This window comes from Balaenoptera physalus (genome assembly GCF_965194825.1).
Source record: "Balaenoptera physalus genome assembly, chromosome: 11".
In the NCBI taxonomy this organism is placed as follows: Eukaryota; Metazoa; Chordata; class Mammalia; order Artiodactyla; family Balaenopteridae; genus Balaenoptera; species Balaenoptera physalus.
This window is the reverse complement of record NC_138896.1, coordinates 4,764,065-4,785,257: the sequence shown is the minus strand read 5'-3', so window position 1 is coordinate 4,785,257 and position 21,193 is coordinate 4,764,065. Positions and strand designations below refer to the sequence as shown.

Genomic DNA, 21,193 nt, shown 5'->3' with positions numbered 1-21,193 from the left:
TCTATGGTTACTTCCTTTTAAAGTAGTCTTCTTTGTTCCAACCCTGACTTGGTGATGCTTCGGGAGGCCCCGGAAGTGGCCTTTGCCCTTTGGAGGAGGAGCAGTGCCCCCTGAGGCCACATGGTGGAGGCAGTGGCGAGACAGAGAACTCAGAAGGGAACCTATGATTTGGGTTGAATCGCACGAAGGAGCCATTCATATAGAAATGGTCAATTACTGGCAATTTCCTGAAGTTCCAGTTATTAAGCCTGGCCACCCCTCCCTACCCAGAGATCCGGACTCCGATGTCTGTCTTTATTGTGTGGATTCCTCAGCGGTGCTTCCACATCACCAAAGCACAGGGGGCACGGACCCCGGGTGCGGAGCCTCAAGCAGCCAGGAGAAAGGCCTTTGAGGTCTTTTTAAAAAAATCTTACTATTTCATGTGCATTAATGGAAAGTGTTTGTTACAATATAAAAATAACTTCCTCCCCAAATATCTGTGTAAAGTGGCTGCCTCAGGAAGATGTCCTGGGACTGATGGGTGACCTGGGAACACGGCTCCTGGCCCCAAGCAGCGCTGCCTGGATTCCAGCTCCCCCGTCCGACCTGAAACCCCACCTCCTGCTCAGACGCTCCCGTTTTCCCCGCCCTCACTCACCTCCAGTCTTGACCTTTCCCCTCCACTTTTCCTCTCTCACCGTCTAGCAGCTCTCTCCTGCCTTCACTCTCAGTCTCTGCTAAGTGTGACCCCAAGGTCAAGTGCTGCAACTGTGCTCACAGTCACCCCCCCATGCCTTCCCACCACACCCTCCTGAGGGAACCCCACCCTCCCGAGTGAACCCCACCCTCCTGAGGGAACCCCACCCTCCTGGGTAGACCCCACCCTCCTGTGTAAGCCCCACCCTCCTGGGTCGACCCCACCCTCCTGGGTGAACCCCACCCTCCTGGGTAAACCCCACCCTCCTGTGTAAGCCCCACCCTCCTGAGTGAACCCCACCCTCCTGGGTAGACCCCACCCTCCTGAGTGAACCCCACCCTCCTGGGTAAACCCCACCCTCCTGTGTAAGCCCCACCCTCCTGAGTAAACCCCACCCTCCTGGGTCAACCCCACCCTCCTGGGTAAACCCCACCCTCCTGGGTAGACCCCACCCTCCTGAGTCAACCCCACCCTCCTGGGTAGACCCCACCATCCTGGGTAGACCCCACCCTCCTGTGTAAGCCCCACCCTCCTGAGTAAACCCCACCCTCCTGGGTAAACCCTACCCTCCTGAGTAGACCCCACCCTCCTGTGTAAGCCCCACCCTCCTGAGTGAACCCCACCCTCCTGGGTAGACGCTCCTCACAGGGCTTACCCCAGCCGTCAGTCTTGTCCTCACGGGCTTTCAGGCAGCGGTGCTTCATGCGAGGTGACAGGACGCTAAAGGATTCCCCTCAGTTTCACGTTATCCAGCCTGTCCCGGGCTCTCCATGCTCAGCACTTTGTAACCCACTCTTTCTTCGAACTTGCCTGGTGTGAAGCGTGTACTCCGGCTGTCCTAACAATGCAGGTCTTTGGTCCCATCCCAGTTCTGGGGAGGAGTTTGGGAATCTGCATTTTGACATCCCTCCTGGGGATTCTCCTCAGGAAGCACCTTTGTTCACACAGGACGCCCTCTCCTGGACCCCTTGTCGCTGGGGAATTGTGTGCCTCCTGCCCAGTCCTGCCCACTGTCTGCCCGGCCAGATTCTGCGTGGCCCCCTTTCCCAGTTAGAGGATCGAGGCCATCTGCTCTGCGCTCCCTGAAGTTCCCACCCTCCACCCTCGAACAACCTCCACACGCACCCCCCTTCCCTTCTCTCCCCCATCAGGGTGCCCTCACTGCCCACCTGCTCTGGCACGTGGCCCTTCATCACACCCTTTCCTGCACCTTCAGCGTTTCCGTCACCAAAGCATTGCTTTGTTTTGTTTGTTGAGTTGGGCTTTTTTTCTTCTGTTCCCTACATCCTTCAGTAACTTGGCTTCTCCCTCCAGCCCCCAGTGCAGACCCAGCCTCCCTCTGTCATGCAGGGTCTCATCTTCCCCCACCCCGGCCCTCTCCCCTGTCCCTGTCTGGTCCCACGGGGCGCCTGCATGGTGCTTGGCAAGGTCTTTGCAAGCCCCTGGTTGAGCCGGGCAGGGGAGGTCGTGGTCAGAGAGTGGAGGCCGCCTGCTGCCTGGGGACCCAGCAGCGCCCAGGGTTTCGTTTCCCTTACCAGATGCTCTGATCCGAGCCTCTGCCCCTGGTGACTCCCTGCAAACACACAGGGCCTGTCTCGTATGGATAACCACAGAGAACCCGCAGAAAAGGGGAAAAATCACTGCCACATGGTTCCGAGGATGGAAGGCTCCTGAGGCCTGAGGGGGGGCTTCTGTGCACAGACTGTGGTGTTGGTCCCTGGAGAAGACCCCCGGAGAAGACCCTCGGGAGCCAGGGAGCATCTGGGCCAAAGGCCGCCTGCAGAAGGGCGGTTCGCAGCACTGAGCATTTTCACTCCCACTCACACCCACCAGCCGGATCGGTGATTTTTGTTGGACTTAAAACATAATTTATTGAGGTGAAACTCATATAACATAAACTTAACCATTTTAAAGTAACAGTTCAGTGGCATTTAGCGCATTCACAATGTCGTGCAAACACCACCCCTATCTAGTTCCAAAATGTTTTCATCACCCCAGAAGCAGTTTTCCCCCATCCCCCTCCCCAGCCCTGGCAACCACCAATCTGCTTTCTGTCCCTGTGGATTTATCTGTTCTGGAAGCTTCCTATAAATGGAATCAGACAGTATGTGACCTTTGCTACTGGTTTTTTTTCCCTTTAGCGTCGTGTTTTCAAGGTTCATCCACGGCAGAGTATCAGTACATGCTTCATCCCTTTATTTTCTTTCAAAATTTTCCATTGTGGTCAAATACACAACATAAAATTTACCATCGCAACTATTTTTACGGGTACAGTTCAGTGGTATTAAATACATTCACGGTTGTGCCACCATCACCACCATCGTCTCCAGAACTCTTTTCATCTCCTCAGCTGAACCTCTGTCCCCATCAAACGATCCCACCCCCCGCCCCCTGCCCCTGGCAACCCCTGCCCTATATGTCTCTATGATTTTTCTGCTCTAAGTGTCTCATGCGAATGGAATGAGAGGCAATTCTTAAAGTAAAAATAGGCTCTCATCAGTCCTCCGTTTCCTCACACAGCCCTGCAGCTCAGGACTCCGCACATTTTGCCTGATGATGAGAATCCTGTGGGACTTGCACGACCAAGGGTGACACGTGGGCTGGAAATCCCATGTCACTGGAGACTGGCAGCTGACTCTAATCAGGAACCAAAGAAAAACCTGGGAGAACCCAATGCCTTTCTATCTCCTCCTGAACGATCTCCATTTCTAGGCAGTACTTTTTAAAAAAATGTTTTATTGGAGTATAGTTGTTTTACAATGTTGTGTTAGTTTCTGCTGTACAATGAAGTGAAGCAACTATATGTATACCTATATCCCCTCCCTCTTGGACCTCCCTCCCACCCCCACCCCCCTCCCACCCATCTAGGTCATCACAGAGCACCGAGCTGAGCTCCCTGTGCTTTATAGCAGGTTCCCGCTAGCTCTCTATTTTACACACGGTAGTGTATATATGTCAATCCTAATCTCCCAATTCATTCCGCCCTCCTCTTCCCCCCGCCCCATGTCCACATGTCTGTTCTCTATGTCTACGTCTCTATTTCTGCCCTGCAAATAGGTTCATCTGTACCATTTTTCTAGATTCCACATATATGCATTAACATATGATATTTGTTTTCCTCTTTCTGGCTTACTTCACTCTGTGTGACAGTCTCCAGGTCCATCCACATCTCTACAAATGACCCAATTTCGTTTCTTTTTATGGCGGAGTAATATTCCATTGTACATATGTACCACATCTTCTTTATCCATTCATCTGTCGATGGACATTTAGTTTGCTTCCATGACCTGGCTATTGTAAATTGTGCTGCAATGAACATTGGGGCACATGTGTCCTTTTGAATTATGGTTTTCTCAGGGTATAAGCCTAGTAGTGGGATTGCTGGGTCCTATGGTGGTTCTATTTTTAGTTTTAAGTGTGACTGTTACCGAGTCCAAGCCCGTACTGCTTGCTGCATGACAGGCCAATAAATTGAGAGGTGAGTTGTTGGGGTCAGGAATAGTGACTTTATTCAGAAGCCAGAAGACCAAGAAGATGGTGGACTCATGTCCCAAAGAGCAATGTTGCCTGAGTTAGAGCTCAGGCTTTTTTATACTAAAAGGGGATGGAGTAAAGTCAAACATTTCTTGGTTCTGGTCATCCTCCAGAGGGGATGTGCTAATTTCTTCCTCCCTGCAGTCCTTCACAGGTGGGCCTAGGCAGGATGTTTCCTGGGAGCTAAACAAAGGTATGTTAGCTTAATGCTCATGACCTGGGAGGCAGGGTTCCTAGAGATGGGCCATTATGCATAGTCTAAGCTTATAGGCAGCAACCCCTTTGCTGATTAACTTGTAATCTTATCCCACCAGTGACACCTCCAACCTCATGGGCCAGCAGATCATATGGCTCCAGTGGTGGGTGTGCTTGCACTGCAGTTTGGACCTCCTGCAGGTGCCAATCAAAGTTAATATCCTTCCGTGCCACCCAGTGTATGGGCTGGAGCAGTACTTCTAGGTGTAGAATGTTCTGCCTTCAGAATCAAATGAGGCACAACAGGCATGGTGCTGCTTTCTTTGTGGTAGGGGATGCAAGATGCCGAAATTTGTATTTTACCTTGGAGGGGGCATTCAGGAATTCTCTAGCCACTGGACTCCTAAAGACTTCATTGAAGTGTAAGCCCCTGGATCTTCACAGGGTTTATCTGCCATCCTCTCTGGTGCAGGTATTTTACTAAGGTCTCCAGTGAACCTATTATTTCTTCTGTCCAATCTCCATGATGTCATTATGTTCTGTAGGATGTTCAGGTGGTCCACATATCTTCAGACCATTTTATGAAGAAGGCAGGAGAGTTCATATAGCCGTGAGGCAAAGAGCTAATTGAATATTGTTTTCCATCCCACATAAACACAAACAGTTTCTAATTCTCTTTCTTGATTGGAATTGAAAAGAAAGCATCTGCCAGGTCAATGATTGTTTGCAATGGACTAAATCCAACACAGCACCCGTCAGCAGGGCTACTATTTGTTTAATTTGTTGTAGGGTTTAGTCATTCCCTCAGATCTATTCAGTTTCTGCAGGGACCAGATTGGTAAATTTAACGGGGATAGGATGGTTAAAACCACTGTGCACCCCAGAGGTCTTTAATGGTGGTACAAATTTCTGCCACCCCCCTCAAAATGCAATATTGTTTTTGATTTGCTACCCTGACAGGTAGGGGTATTTTCAGAGGTTTCTATTTGTTGTTCTCCACTATGATAGGACTTATCCCAAGGACCAGAGTCCCAATGTTGAAGCTAATCCAACCACCAAGTATAGCCAATACAATCGTGCACTTAGTAAGGAAATGGCCATAGGCATGTCAGTGGAACCACAGGACCACTGTGAGCTGGACATTGACCTGGACTCCATTTATTGCCCGGCCCCGTAGGTCCCCACTCTAACAAGGGGGCCATGATGACGCTTTGGGTCTCCAGGGGTCAATGTCAATTCAGACCCAATAGTTCTTACATTGTCTGAGTTTTCACCTTTTCCCAGTGATTACTCACCTAGGAAATGACCTTTTCAATGATACTATTGTTAGAGTTGAGTTTTCTTCTTCCCAAAAGAAGATATGTTAAAGTCCTAACCCCCATACCTGTGAATGTGACCTTATTTGGAAATAGGATGTTTGCAGATTTAACCACATGAGGATGAGTTCAGTTCGTTAGGGTGGACCCTAATCCAGTGTGACTGGAGTCGTTATAAAAAGGGACAATTTGAACACAGGGACAGACATGCACAGAGGAAAGACGGTGTGAAGACATAAGGAGAAATCCATGTGAAGAGGGAGGATTGGGGTGATGCATCTGTCAGCCAAGGGATGCCAGAGATTGCTGGAAAACCACTAGAAGCTAGCTAGCAGCAAGGAGGGATCACCTCCAGGTTTGAGAGGGAGTATGGACCTCCTGACACCTTGATTTCAGACTTCTGGCCTCCAGAGCTGTAAGAGAATAAATCTCTCTTGTCAGCCACCTACCTGGGGTACTTTAGGAAACTAATGCAGCTATCGTCACAATACAGCTTGCAGTGGTGTTGCAGGGTTCTACCTCTCTGGCCAACGGGTTCCAAATCTGAAAACTGGCTTGAATCTAGAAACTAAGTAAGAAGTCGTAACATTTTATTGGGGGCAGCCCCGCCGTCTCCTGGTCCTCTATTTTTGCCTCTGATTTTGCAGATTTTGAGTAGCACCCTTTTTGGCTGCCTGTTTATTTTTTCCCTTGGGAACGCCATGCTCTGTTAACCGTGTCTGTGACTCCCTGGTGGTCACGCCTCTCTGGCTGCCTCTGTGACCTCGCCAGTCAGTAGGGTGGTAGCAGCCCTGTAGCTTCTGGTGGTTAAATGCAGGCTCCAGCTAGTGTTTCGGGGCTCTCCCTCATTCTAACCGTGGTTATTCATGAGCCCAGCTCTGCGGCCGGCCCTCCTACGATCTGTAGAGCAGAGCCATCCTGAACATCTTGAGATGCTGGGTTCCCCTCACCAGCACGTCCCCCTTCTGGGGGAAGGTGCGTCTTCTGGGCTTCCTGCGGGGCACCATCCTCCGGTGGGTCTTCTGCCTCACCTAATATTCCCATCCCAGCATGCCTGCTGCTTCTTCACCCTTCCTTGGCCACCTGCCAGGGAGGCTTGGGCTTTTCTGCTTCACCCAGCATTGCCCATCAGTTTCTCTAGCAGAGAATTCGTCCATTCCCTGGGGTCCCTGCAAGGATGTTAAATCCTGACTCTGGAGAAATTGCCCTTGAATCTATGAATTCCTGATTTCTCCAGTCTGATGTTCTGGCCTCCTTGATCGAGTCCCCTCAAAATCCAGTCCCAGGAGAGCTCACCTAGCTCCTGCCAGTAAACACGGCTAATTCTTACAGCAGCTTTGGTGTGTCGTTTCTTTCCTTCTTCATCAGCACAGCACATCCCCAACAGGTTAAGCTGGACTTGACAGTCTTTATCACCTAGGAGCAGAGAGAAGAGGTGGGGAGCCCCCGAGGGGCTCCAGGTTCCTGTGACAGAGGCTGGGACAGCCCTGGATTGAGATGCAGGTGTAGCCCCAGTGGAAGGAGAAGGGCACTGGTGCAGGTCTAAGAAAGTTTCAGCCAGGCCTATGGGGAGTCCTAATGCCAAACCGCATCTCCCGGACACAAGGATCCCTTCCTTCTGAGTGCGAAACCCTCTGATGCCTTGTTTATGAAATGAGGATGGTACTTATTGTACAAGGAGCTGTGTGGATCAGATAGGACAAAGCCTGAGAACATAGCCCGTTGAGGATAGCAAGCCGGTGCCACTCCCTTTCCCATGCCCAAGGCAAGTGGCATAAATTCACAAAAAAATTCCTTTTTTTTCCCCAGGGCAGCCTGATTCAGCCGCTGAAACAGTCTCAGTACAGTGTAGCGAGTGGTCTCTGAAATGAAATCTAATTCCTAAGCCGGAGCTAGGCACCACCCAGCCCTCTGTTCCTGGAAGAGTCTTCATTGGGACTCCCGAGACATTTCAAGGGCTCACGAACTGGTAGCTGTGTTTAATGAGCCTGTCCTGTAACTTCCAGGTATTCTGTTAGGACGGTATTATCCAAACAGCACAGAGCAAAACTTCAGTTCATTGGGAGGATACTCATTTCCTTGGGTTATTTGCCAATTTTTGATTTAAGGAAGTTGAGGGCGGGGGCTTCCATGTTGAAGAGAGAAGAGAGGAACTTGGGTGCACGCGGAAGTAGAGTTGGGGGGCCGGGAAGGGTCTATTTCTCTGCTGGGGGAGGGGGAGGGGGAAGGGGGAAGGTGTGTGCTTCCCTGAGGGTCCCAGAGGGAGGGCCCCAGGTCCGTGTCCCCTGAATACAGGTTAGGACATACTGGGTTATTGTCTTCAACCCCAAAGGGTCTTGCATTTAGGAGTACAGTGAAGATGAAGGGAGAGGAGCAATTTTTCGTCTGTCTGCTCTTTTCTCTTTCACTCTCCCCACTAATCAGACTGGCCTTGGGCAGCTCTGGGTGGAATGGGAGTGGATGCTTCCCAAAGCAGCCTGTGCTGGCTTCTACTGAGACACTCATGTGCACACTATGCACGCACACACACATGCAGACAAATCACACATGCACAAAACACACGCACATACATGCAACAAACCACACACGCACACATGTGCAAACACACACGCACATGACTCACATGCACACACACTCACGTGCACTCACAATTACACACGCAGACGTGCAAACCACACACACGCACACTCAAGCACTCACATACATGCTCACACACAGGCATGCACACACTCGCATACACACATGCACACACATACACACTCACACAAACATGCACACACACACACACACAATGTTTTCAGCAGTTTCCTACAGGGGTCATTGCAAGGAGGCAGGAAGTGTCTCCGCAGTCGGCCAAGCTCCAGGCCAGGCTGCGTATGAATAGCTCACCAGCTGACACGCTACGCAGTATCTCATCATGACACCACCTTCTCATTGTTCTATTTAAACATATTTTCTTTGCCCGAGTGAGGAAATGGGGCACATTCTCTTCCCTTCCTCCTTCCCCTCATAGTTGTTTGCATGTACATTTTCTTATTTAACTCCTTGGTGTCAAGGAAAAAGGATTCTCATGATTTTCAGGCCTGTAGACTTCTGTCTCCAGGCCTTGAAGGAGGCTCCTACTTGCCTTTGGACAGCCTCTGGGAAATCTCTGATTCTAGCCTTGATTCATCCTTCTGGAAGGATCTGGGTCACAAATGCCTCTCTTAGTGAAGGCTGGAAGAGGTCATGATGACTATTGGTTGAAATTTGGGATTTCTATATTTTCCTTATGCGTCTTCCCCCGCTTGCTCCTTGTGTGACATCTGCACATCCTTGATTTTTGCTGACTACTTCAGAGAAGTGTCCTTTTGTATTTAAAGGTGTAATTGTTTTCTGTGTGTGCTGGGAGGGGAAAGGAAGGAAGGATAGGAGAGGAAGGCAAATACCAGGGAAGAAATACAGCTCCATTCCTGCTGGGCCAGCCATTTCTATCATCAGTGTTACTGATGAAGCGACCTGGGAAGGATTTCTTAAAGCGGTGCTTTGGCGGGACCGGCAGGGGTGGCTGTTTGGCTACATGAATTAGGGAGAACTGTACGTCGCAGGACGGGAAATCTGCATTTAGCGGACAGTGAGAGCAGTGGAAGCCGCGTGGCCAGGGGCGCCGTGTGCCGGCGGGACTGGGGCAGGGGAGCCCGGGGGTGGAGGGTGCAGGGGCGGCTGTTGGAGCCTCTCCCGCAAAGGAAGCGAGGCCTGGACTGCGGTGCAGGCAGCAGGAAGGCAGCAGAGCAGACAGACAGAGGTCACTTCTGCTGCTGATTGGATCAGGAGCCAGGGAAGTGGGGGACAGCTCCTCTGGGGGCCAGGCGGGGGAAGTCTGGAGGGTGGCAGGGAGGTCGGGAGGAAGAAGGGGTTTCGTGTGGATGTGGAGGAGATTTGTCTTAGACATGGAGAGCTGAAAGTGCCTGCAGGAGCATCCAGATGCCACTGCAGATGCAGGAGGGACCTTCAGGACGGGGGTTTGCACCAAAGATGTGGAGGCGAGCATCGCATGCTTAGAGGTGACGGGTGAGACTATAAAAGGAGATGAGACCCTGAGGACTGTGATTCGTTAGAAAATTTAGATCACTGAGCTCCATCCTGACAGCTCCCTCTGTAGGATAGATGATAGATAGATAGAGAGATAGATAGATAAAATAGATAGATAGATATAGATATAGATAGATAGAGATAGATATAGATAAATATAGATGATAGATATAGAGAGAAAATAGACAGATATAGACATAGATAGAGATAGATAGAGATAAATATAGATGATAGATAGATAGATATAGAGATAAAATAGACAGATATAGAGATAGATAGAGATAAATATAGATGATAGATAGATAGAGATAGAGATAGATAAATATAGGTAGATAGATAGATAGATGATATCTGCTATAAGTTATGTGTCTACTAAAATAAGATTTTCTTGCGATTTCCTGGTTGTCTAAATATGTTCATAGAAAATTCACCACAATCATCAGAGGCTTAAGCTCTTGGTCTCCAAGTACACTACAAGTTCAAGGGGCTCCTGCTTAACTGTTGTGAGTCGCGAGGTGGTCCTGTCCAGCAGGGTGATTCCTTCTGTCATGATGTTCCCTGCTCTGCAGGGCTCTTTAGGCGCTGCATCCACACTCCGTCGGTCAGGACTCTTCAGGTCTCACGTGTCCCATCTCAGCTTGGGATGCTTCCACCTCCCACCGTGGTTCCCCTAAACCCTGGTGAGGGACGCCTGCAGGGCCCCTCCCAGCACTCTCACAGGATCAACCTGTAAATAAGGGCCAGTGAGGCTGGGGCAGGGACCACCGGAGAAACACTCCTGCCCCTCATCCCGCAGGTGGATGGTTCTGAGATGCCCTGTATGGGTTTCTCCAAGAGCCTAGCAAGATCTCTTTCCAGGCAGCTGCCTTGGTGGCCAGTAACACATCTTTGTGGTGACATTTCCTCCTTGCCTCACTCTTGCTCCCTGGACCTTCTTCCCAAATAAACTGCTGCATGAGGCACTCTGCTTTCAGGGAGACCAGGGCTAATGAAATGGAGTCTTCTAACTAGTCAGGCCTGAGGCCTGGGTCTTTGCCTGGGGCTCCCAGATAGGAATGAGGCGGGATGGGGTGCTGTGGTTATGGCGGGGAGAGTGCAGATGCCCAATGAAAAGGAGTGCTGTTTCTAGAAGCAGAGGGGAAATAAACTGCACACACCAAGAACAGGAAGGAATGAATGAGAGAGAGGGTTATTCTCTCTCTCTCTCTCTCTCTCTCTTTCTCTCTCAGTATATATACATATGGGAATATGGAATATGGTTTACTGAATGGTCAGGCTGGAAGTTCAGCCATAATCGTGCCTTAGTCGTATTTAGCAATCCCTCTGTGTTCCACTCATTAGAGGATACAAAGCAGTCATGTTTCACAAATTCTTAGTCCTCCGAACACACTTACAGAGGAGATGAGGCTAATATTCTCATTATAGAGATGGGAAACCAAGGCAAAGTGATTCATTGATCTCCCAGAGCCATAAAAGAAAGCCGTTGCTGAGCTTTGGGTTACGTTTTGGGCTTCCTGTCCACTGCAGCCAAGCCCAACCTTTGACTGGAACCAACCTCAGGGAAGGAGGTTTGTGGGCTTCCTGGAAGGCAGAGGTTTATGTTTGCTTGTCCTGTGCTGGGGCCTTTCACCTGGTATGGCCCGGGAGGATGCTGCAGGAGGTGCATCTGGGAAAGGGAGGGGAGAGCCATTCTGAGCAGCCAGGCTTGGGATCTGCTGCCTCATCGCTGACCGTCTGCCCATGGCTGAACTTGCCACTGCCTGGGAAGAGTCTGACTCCATTCACGGATGCCAAGGACAGAGCAGAACTCAGCTCTCTGCAGATCTGAGTAATGCTAACATACTATCCTTAAAAAGATAGTGAATAGAACAAAAAAGAAGCAGCCTCACAGATACAGAGAACAAACTAGAGGTTGGCAGTGGGGGCGGGGGAGGGGCAATATAGGGGTGGGGGGATGGGAGGTACAAACAATTGGGTGTAAGACAGGCCACAAGGATGTATTGTACAACATGGGGAATAGAGCCAATATTTTGTAGTAACTGTAAATTGAGTGTAAGCTTTAAAAATTGTATAAAAAAATAACTCCATAGTAGAATGCCAGAAAAATGCCCCCAATCTTTAGCTGTTATGTTTATATGCTGTTGCACACAAATATGTTTTCAGGAGAAATTGTCTTCTCTCAGGAATCTGTAAAATACAGACAAAAACATGCTTTAATTTTGTTTAATTGTTTAATTTGTTTGTTTCTTTAATTTGTTTCTCTGGTTTTTTTCTGATTTTTCTGTTTTCAGTTCTGATTTATTTTCAGTCTTTGGGGTAAGGCTTGGGGCTATATATTGAGGGCTGGATAAATGGGGGGGCAACCAAAAAGCATTTGGCATTTATTAACGGCATTTCCATAGGTGACTTTATTTATTCTTTATCACCCCCTGTGACACATGCACTGTAATTGTCCTTTTTGCAGCTGAGTAACCTGGAGCTCACGGAGCATGGTAATGCGAGTGTCACAGGGCAAGTTAAAGAAGAAAACCACCATCCACTCCCCGCAGGGGCTGCCCCCAAAGCCTGTGCTGTTTTGTCTGGTGAGTCTCCCCCTGGCTTCCTAGTGCGCGAGGTCTAGCTTCCCGAGTGTCTGAGTCACGCTGTGGACTAGCCTCGGATATTCTGGGTGGTTGACGGCTGTGATCATCCCAGACCATGGGTTTGTCATGCTTTTTTCAAATGTGGTCTTTCCTACTTTTTATCACGGATGCCAGATTTTCCTCCTTATCCCAAAGTTATCTTTATGTATGTGCATGTGCATGCACACACACACACACACACACACACACACACACACACCCCTGTATCTGAGTAGGGGGAAGTGGAGATGGGAGACAGCAAAAGCGCATGTTAAATTCAAGTGATCATGTGTCTTAGTTCCTGCTGCTATAACAATGTGCCACAGACTGCGTGACTTATAAACATCAGATATTTATTGCTCACAGTTCTGGAGACTGAAACGTGGCAGTCAAGGTGCCAGCAGGGTTGGGTGAGGGCCCTCTTCCAGGTCACAACTTCTCATTTTGTCCTTACAGGGCAGAAAGAGGAGGCAGCTCTCTGGGGTCCCTTTTACGAGGGCACTAATCCCATCCTGAGGGCTCCACCCTCATGACCCAATCACCCCCCAAAGGGTCCACCTCCAAATACCATCACATTGGAGATTAGCATTTCTACATATGAATTTTAGGGGGACATTCAGTCCATTGCACCCATTTCACTGATTTTAGGAGGAACACTTTCTAATGCTCTAACCATTCTGAGATCTCTTATTCTAGCTGTGAGCTAGGCAGCTGTGTGTCACAGTGTTGCTGGCATTGTATGGGCATCAAAGCTTAGAGAACAGGTGTCAGAGGCTCGGAGGAAAATCCTTAAGACAACTGTGGAGCACTTTTAGAAGAAATACGGCCTTACCAAAATTCTCCTGAAAACCCTCGATGGCTCATAGGACAGTGGTGGATGGAAAACATGGATTCCAGAGGTCCTGCATCAAAAGTGATGCCAAAGAGGTAGATTCTGTATGGGAAAAGTTTTAGGCATACCTTAACCAATTTATTTAGCCTCTATTTCCTTTTTGTGTATGCAGAAGAGTGATACATGATATAATACATTCTGTGTTTGAATAGGTCTAAAAGAGTTCTTTTAACACGTTTAAAATAAAAATTCTAAGTGCTAAGAAAGCATTGTGACACATACAGTGAGATGTCAACAATTTCCCTTGCTCGGTGCTTCATTAAATAACACCGAAGGAGCCTCAGATTCCATGAAATACAGTAGTATTTATGTTTTCTGTTTCAATAATCATCAATCTGTTTCTAATCTATTCATGGAGAAATATGTGAGCCATCTTGCCATGAAACTATTTTCGAAATCTCATGGAAGCCTACCAAGGTTTCATAAATTAGCAAAGAAACTTTCTTGCTTTTGAGAGGGGAGTTTCCGATGCTATAAGCCTATGTTTCTGGGTGTATTTTTGGTAAAATTTTGTTAATCCTGGCTTTTGTCTAAAACAAACAAACAAATAAATGAAAAATATATAAATAGGTGAAATTTATAAATAAAGGAAATACATATCAAGCAAAATTAAAATGCTTGTATTACAGAACGTGCAATTTGGAGGACGAATGGTCATTTGTGCAAAGTCGGTGTGGCTTTGATAAAAATGTTTCAGTTCAAAAGCCTGGCCAGTCTGCTCCTGCACTAACTGACCCGTGGTTAGGGATATGTGTGTCCTTGAGTGCCCTTGGATTTATTTATTAATATATTTAAATAGAAAAAATGTAACCTTGGGACTTCCCTGGTGGCGCCGTGGTTAAGAATCCGCCTGCCAAAACAGGGGACACGGGTTCAAGCCCTTGTTCAGGAAGATCCCACATGCTGCAGAGCGACTAAGCCCATGAGCCACAACTACTGAAGTCCGCACACCTAGAGCCTGTGCTCTGCAATAAAAGAAGCCACTGCAATGAAAAGCCCACAATGAACAGTAGTCCCCGCTCTCCTCAACTAGAGAAAGCCCGCACACAGCAACGAAGACCCAACGCAGCCAAGAATAAATAAATTAATTAAATAATTTTTTTAAAAAAAGAAAAAATGTAACCTTATCATTGGTGCTGCAGGTTGTGTATTTATTTATATTATCTTCCCTTTTAGCAAAACACTATGATATCATAAAAATATTTCAACTTTAAGTGACTTCCCACAAGCCTCAAGTTTCGAGCAGTGCCTGTGCACAAAGAGAAATCAGTCTATTCCATCTTGAAGGGTAGTGGACTTTGGTTTTGTCCCACATTTAGAGATAACAAATGCCTCACAAACAATAGAAACTTCTTTCCGTTTTGCACCGTTCTTTCAGTCCTGGCACTGCCATGCAGTTGCTGTGTCTGGATTGATGGAAGTTTCCAGGCTGGGAGGAGATGGAATTTCCAAGAAAGCAGAGTGCAGACATCCCCCAAGTTTATGCACACCTGCCCCCCACCTAAAACTAGCCCTCTGAGCTCGGATTTGGTGGCCTGTTGGCCTTTTGAACAAGCACCCCCTCCCCCTCCCTCTGTCTCCCAATACTGAAGCCGAGATCCTCAGGGTCCCCTTCCCTGCTCACCATCGGGGGAGAAGGGGACCCTGAGGTCGGGGGAGAGCCCAGGTCCTTCCTCCCAAGTGCATGCTCCTCCCTGCTGAGTTCACACCCACCATCCCAACCCCTGAGGGGAGAAGGGTTCCACACTTTGTCGTCTGGCGTCTCCCCTGTGTAAAACCTTTAGATGGTGCCCCATTGCCCTCAAGGTAAATCCAAACTCCTAAGTGGCTTCCAAAATCCTTCGTCATCTCCCTGGGTGTCTGTGTACCTTCCCCTGGGTCGCTTCTTGTCAATTCTCCCCCAACTCTGACCTTGGTCCAGTCCCCCCAAACTTGTCAGGCTTTCCCCGACTTCCCAGTCTCTGCATGAGGCCTAGAGTGGGTTTGACTGCCTTTAGGGAGTTCTACGAATGCACTGTCCAAGCCTCCTTGTTTTGATGGGACAACACATACCAAACCAACTTTCAAAACCACATTTGGGGCATCGGAAGCTGTAAGCTGGGGCCTCACAAGTTTTGCTACACAAGTTCAGTTACATTAGAAGAGTCTGGTCCTGGCAGCTGCCCCTGCCTCCTGGGGGGCCCCTTTTCAGAGCTTTGGAAGCTTGGACATGGAAGGCTGACCCATTCGCTGCCCGCCCCGTTTGGCATGGGAAGGCATGTGGAGTTGATCTGGGTGAAGGCTGAGCTGGTAAACAGTGCAGGTTCTCACTGGATGCTGGGCGAGAAGAGCCAGCGGGCCCTGCAGCAGGGTAAGCAGCGCACCGGGTTCACTTCCCGGGAACAGGCTCCTGCTCAGGGGCTGACAGGTGTGAACGTGGTGTTTCTAGGCGTGGCTTTTCCTCATGTGACTCCTGTGAGTTCCCACCATCTTTCTAACCTCACAGGACACCTGCCCTTCCCTGCGGTTCAAACACGTGCAGAGCCTTGGTGTGGTCTCAAGGTGTCTGATGCTGGAGAAGCCGACATTTCTAGTTACTTATCAAAAGCAGCAGGTGACCTTTCTCTGGCCGCGGTTAAAGCAGAGGCCTGCTCCGGTAAGCCCTGGATGGTGGGCCAGAGTCGGGGCCATCCCAGGGGTACAGAATCCCAGAGGGCTGAAGCCCAGGTGGTCCCTCTGGATGCATTTTCATGCAGATGGAAAAGGGAACACCTCCAGGGCACCTTGGCAGAAGCAAAGAAGTGGGTGGCTCTAAGCAGACCTGGTGGGTGTGTGTAGGATGGAGGAGAAGCCCTTTATGCCTGTGTGTGTGTGTGTGCGCGTGTGTGTGTGTGTGTGCAGGGTCTTTATAGAATCGTGGGTGTGATAAGCCCCAGGGCTTGCTCAGCATCTGCTGGTGAATTTGCTCTACTTCCTGAGCACTTCCCAGGTGGAGTTTCCGTCTATGGTAACCAGTTTATCGAACATTTTCTCTAGCTCAAGCGCTGTCCTAAGGACTTACCTGTCTGATCTCTCTCCACCCTCACAGCAGCCCCTGAGCTGCTGTACTTTCACCCCTACTTAATACACAAGGAAACAGAGGTTTGAGAGCTTATGCTACTGCTCCAAATCCTGAAGCTGGCTCCCTCTGATGCCACAGCCCACGAGCTGCTCTGCCATCATTTGTCTCGCCTGGGACTCGATGGAAATGGGGGCTATTGCCCTGGCGAAGATGCAGTAGAGGAAGGAGCCTAAGGAACGTTGTCACTCTTCACAACATGTTATGAGAAGTACGATGAAAGTGGCTGGATGCTGAGATTTAGGGACAGGAAGAGTACGTCCTCTGTCTTCTTTCCTTTGCCACCTCTACGTTCTGTTCCGTCCACCCTCTCACTGCCCTGCTTAAAATCTTTGACTGGCACCCATTGCCCTTGGGGTCAGGTCTGGACCCTGTAAGTGGCTTCCCCAACCCTCCAGAACCCTTTACTCTCTGAGCAGCCATCCTAGTTCTGTAGCTTAAGAGGTGGCAATAATTCCATCTCAATGAACCACCTCTCAGGGAAGCTCACCAGACCCGTGTTTGCATGAGGAAGACACGTGGGCATTGCTGGTGGGAAAGCACTCGGTCTGAGTGACTCAGGGCTTGGGAACAGCACTGTGACCTCAACAGAACAGCTACCCCGCTTGTTATTTCCTGCAGAATCTTCCAGCTGCTCAGCCTTCCCGGAGCTGGGCTCAGTCTAGCAGCCCGGCTGAGTCCTCCCCCTTCATACACCTTCCGCCCACCACGAAGGCCCATGTGATAAGATGTGGGGCTTCAGCGCGGGGCATGTGCCCACTCTGCTTCCCATGATGTGCAGCTGCCTCTTGTCTTGCTGCTGGGAAAATACTGAAGGTCTGGCTATAGCTAAGAGAGTCCGACAACATGTAAGGCACAAACATTCTTTATCTGCAGGATGAGGTTAGCTTCTGTTTGGGCCTGGTGTTTTTGTAAGAAGGAAATCGCGTTCATAAGAATCAGATTAGGTCCAGGAAGCGTCCGCTGGGCAAGGCAAAACTGCTAGAGGCAGAGGGTCAGGATTTTCTCATTGGTTATGACTGCCACCTCCTGGCTGAGCTTGTGAACTACACAATCTGGACTTCCTAGGGAAACAGTATTAAGAAAGATTACTAGCCCCTTTCTCCAGCTTTTTATCAGCTCTGAGTGGTGCAAAAGGGAAATGAGAGGAATTTTCTTTAGATAGAGTATTTCTTTGCATATTTCATATTAGCAACAATGATAAAGCAGACATGGCAACGATGAATAAAAACATAGTGGACTCTTCTCATTTGAGGCGAACAAAGAATTTGTCAGAGCAATTTATTATACCTTCTTGACTCACTGTTAGCTTTTCCAAATTAAGTGTTCAGCCCTTATCTGAGTTTCTAAGACCTGCCCACTCTCTAAAGCTGAGTTCTTAGCATATTTAGATGAATCTACTAACCACTTTTGGAAAATCAGTACAGAATTAAGGACTTCGGTGAAAATTGCAACTTAATAAAATTGGGGGGCCTAAGGTATGTCTTTAAAATTATGCAATAAAAAATAAGATTTGGAATCAGTCCTCATCATTTTTCCATATTGATTTTATTCTTAGGCTCTTACTCTCTAAAACTTTAAATTCTAAGTCAGGTTAAGGATTATTGTAACACATACAATACACATATATGGACCAAGGTAGAAATATGTCTTTCCAGCTATTTAAATTTCTTGGGGGGAAAGTTGTATTTTACCTTTAATATCGAATGCGCTGAGACCCACAGGTGGGTGATTTCAGAATTATATTAGGGATATTGGCAAGACTTCTCAGAATCCTTTCTTCTCTTATTCCTCAGCAACAGAAACTGCACAATTTTAGCTGGCCCATGGCCACTGTGTTAGTCTTGGTGTTCTGAGAAGCAGGTGCTAAGAAGGGATTAAACGTACAAGGAGTTTGTTAGGGGGAAAGTCTGCTAGGAAAGATGGAGAGGCAGCTAGAGGAAGGCTGGAGGGGCCACCAGAACACAGAGCAGGTCTGACCCCAAGTGCAGGAGAAAAGGAGGGAAGGAAGTAAGGGAGGGAGGGAGGAAAGGAAGGAAAGAAGGAAGGGAGGGAGGGAGGAAAGGAAGGAAAGAAGGAAGGGAGGGAGGGAGGGAAGGAAGTGAGGGAGGGAGGGAGGAAAGGAAGGAAAGAAGGAAGGGAGGGAGGGAGGGAAGGAAGGGAGGGAGGGAGGAAGGAAAGGAGGGAAGGAGGGAGGAAAGAAGGAGTTGGATGGGAACATCTTACACTACAGTGCAGTTCTAAAGAAAGTTTGGCAAGTTTTGGACCTTTGTGACAGGCAGATTTCAGAGATGAGCTCCAATGACCCCTACCTCCAGGTACCCATGACTTTGTATAATCCCTTCACTTTGAGAATGAACTGGACCTAGTGACTAGCTCCTAATGAGCAGAAGATGGCAAAGTGATGGGATGTCCATTCCCTGATGCTGTTACAAAAGACTGTGACCCCCATCTTCCTGGACTCTCTCTCTCTCGTGCTGATTTTGATGAAGCAAGCTGCCAGGTTGGGACTGAAAGTGGCCTCCAGCCATGAACTAGGAAAGAGCTGAGGCTCCCAGTGCAGCAACCTGTGAGGGCATGCATCCTGACAGCCACCACCAGGGGTGCTTGGAAGCAGGTCCTTCCCCAGTCAGACCTCAGATGAGACCTCAGCTCTGGCTCACACTTTGACTTCAGCTCTGAGGGAGGTCCTGAGGCAGAGGAGCCAGCCAAACTGCACTGAATTCCTGACCCACAGAAACTGAGAGGTAGTAAATGTGTGTTGTTTTTAGCCACTAAAATGTGGTGTCATTCGTTATGCAGCCACAGATAATTCATACAGTCCTCTAGCCGATGTCACCCATCACAGAAGTCATACGACTCCATAGAAAGAGCTGCCTTAGAATTACTGATGCACTCAGGCTGGGAGCAGCCTGTTGCAAGCTTGAGCTCGCTGCAAATGCAGTGATGGGTTTCAGAGCACAGCAGCTGGGCCCTCGCACGATTGCACTCCCTGCGGTCGGACGTCTGAGAGGCACGTTCACACGCTGCTGAAGACACCCAGGGCAAAGATTACATTTCTCATCCTCCCTTGAAGCTTAGATGGCCTTGTGTTACGTTCTGGTCAGTATGATATATACAGCTTTCAGGAAGAGTCCTTAAAAGAGGGGTTATTCCTTCTCTGCCCTTTTGCCTCTCTTGCTGGCTGGAATATGATGAGATGACTGGATCTGGACAGCCATTTTGGACCATGAGACAGAAGCCATTTGTGGAGGGTGATTAAAGCCACAAAATAAGACAAACTCAAGCCCCGCTGATCATGGACTGCCTAGGTTCATGGGAGAGAGAGCTCATCTTCTAACTTGTGTAAGTCACTGCTTGATTTTCTGTCCCTTGAAACTGAACTTAATCCTAATTGCAAAGAACCTACATTTTGTATGTAAAGTCTAAAGGTTAAAGGTGTAAATATTTCCCAGAGGATAAGTCATGGCACAAAGAAAAGTTTAATTACCTAAGACTATTGCTGGGAGATGACCTTTATTCCATATGTTGAGGGTGGTGACAGGTCTCCCCTTCTGGTTGCTAGGAGGGCATCCCTCTCAGTTCACAAGGACAAGAGAAGGAAACCACTGATCCCCATCACAGAGAAGTCTTGGAAAACAGCACTTAAGAAAGAAGCTAACGCCCTCGCCACTGCATGCCAGGCTAAGAACACTGGCCCCAAAGGCTGACAGAGTTTGCTGAATGAAGGGACCAAAGAAGGAAACCAGCTTGATTTTGTCTGTCAAACCTGTTGAAAATGAACTTTCTTTAAACTAATTCTTTTCAAAGTTTTCAAAGCCTGAGAACATAATAAATGTTACCTTTTGTCGGATTTTTCATCCATTTTTTGGCCATGGCACGGAGGGGTATTTTCTGGAAGGATACGGCTGTTCTCTCTGATGACTTTCAAAATGTGAATTTGCTCATCAAAACTTTTTGGCTATGTTATCCATAGCATTTTTTAGCCTTCACATGCTTTTTCGATATGTGACTTCTAAGTGTTAGCAAATCCCATGCTTACTAAGTGTTCCATTGGTCAGGAGGCAGTGTAGACCAGTGGTAAGTAAGTCTCTTAATCTCTGAGACTGTTTCCTCATTTGCACCATAAGTCCCTAGCTTATGGGACTGCTGTGAGAGGTAAGTTTGATAATGCATGAAAAGTCTTAGAGGCTCAGTAGAGCCCTGGGCAAGTGGTAAGGACACAGTATCCACTAGCTTATTACCATTAATACTAACACCCCATCTCCTGTCCTGTGCTGTCCAGTATGGCAGTCGCTAGTCACCTGTAGCCATTAGGCACTGAGATGAGAGTAGTACAAACCGAGGTGTACTGCAAGTGAAAAATACAGACTACATTGTGAAGTCTTAGTATGAACACAAGAATGTCAAATATTTTTCTGATAATTTTTTAAACTATTGATTACATATTGAAATGATAACATTTTGGACATATTGTGTTAAATAAAATATATTATTAAAATTAATTTCACCTGGGACTTCCCTGGTGGCCCAGTGGTTAAGACTCCATGCTTCCACTGCAGGGGGTGCAGGTTTGATCGTTGGTGGGGGAACTAAGATCCCTCATGCCAAGCCGTATGGAAAAAAAAAGAAATCCATAAGCAGTAAAGCTGCTCTTGGTGGAATTATATTTTAAAAAAATTAATTTCTCCTGTTTCTTTTTCCTTTTTTAAAATGTGGCTTGTAGAAAATTTTAAATGACATGGATGGCCCGCACATCAGATTTCTCCTGGATGGCTTGGGTGTAGG

At 48.2% G+C, this 21,193-nt stretch overlaps 1 protein-coding gene across 8 annotated transcripts in view; it reads left to right on the top strand.

The window, feature by feature from the left end:
• The window catches only part of LOC309637972 (uncharacterized protein), a 72,815-nt gene that overhangs the window by 41,343 nt on the left and 10,279 nt on the right, over positions 1–21,193 (top strand). For 3 of the 8 annotated variants that reach the window (XR_014250885.1, XR_014250886.1, XR_014250887.1), the window contains one exon: positions 12,260–14,385. Coding sequence is in view for 1 of the 8 variants with exons in the window: in XM_082413435.1 (XP_082269561.1) it covers positions 12,260–12,377 (118 nt within the window). In the remaining 7 variants the exon portion in view is untranslated. Of the gene's footprint in view, positions 1–10,173; positions 11,707–12,259; positions 14,386–21,193 lie in introns of those variants that run through there. The other 5 variants (XR_014250889.1, XR_014250890.1, XR_014250888.1 and 2 more) reach the window with 5 other exon arrangements.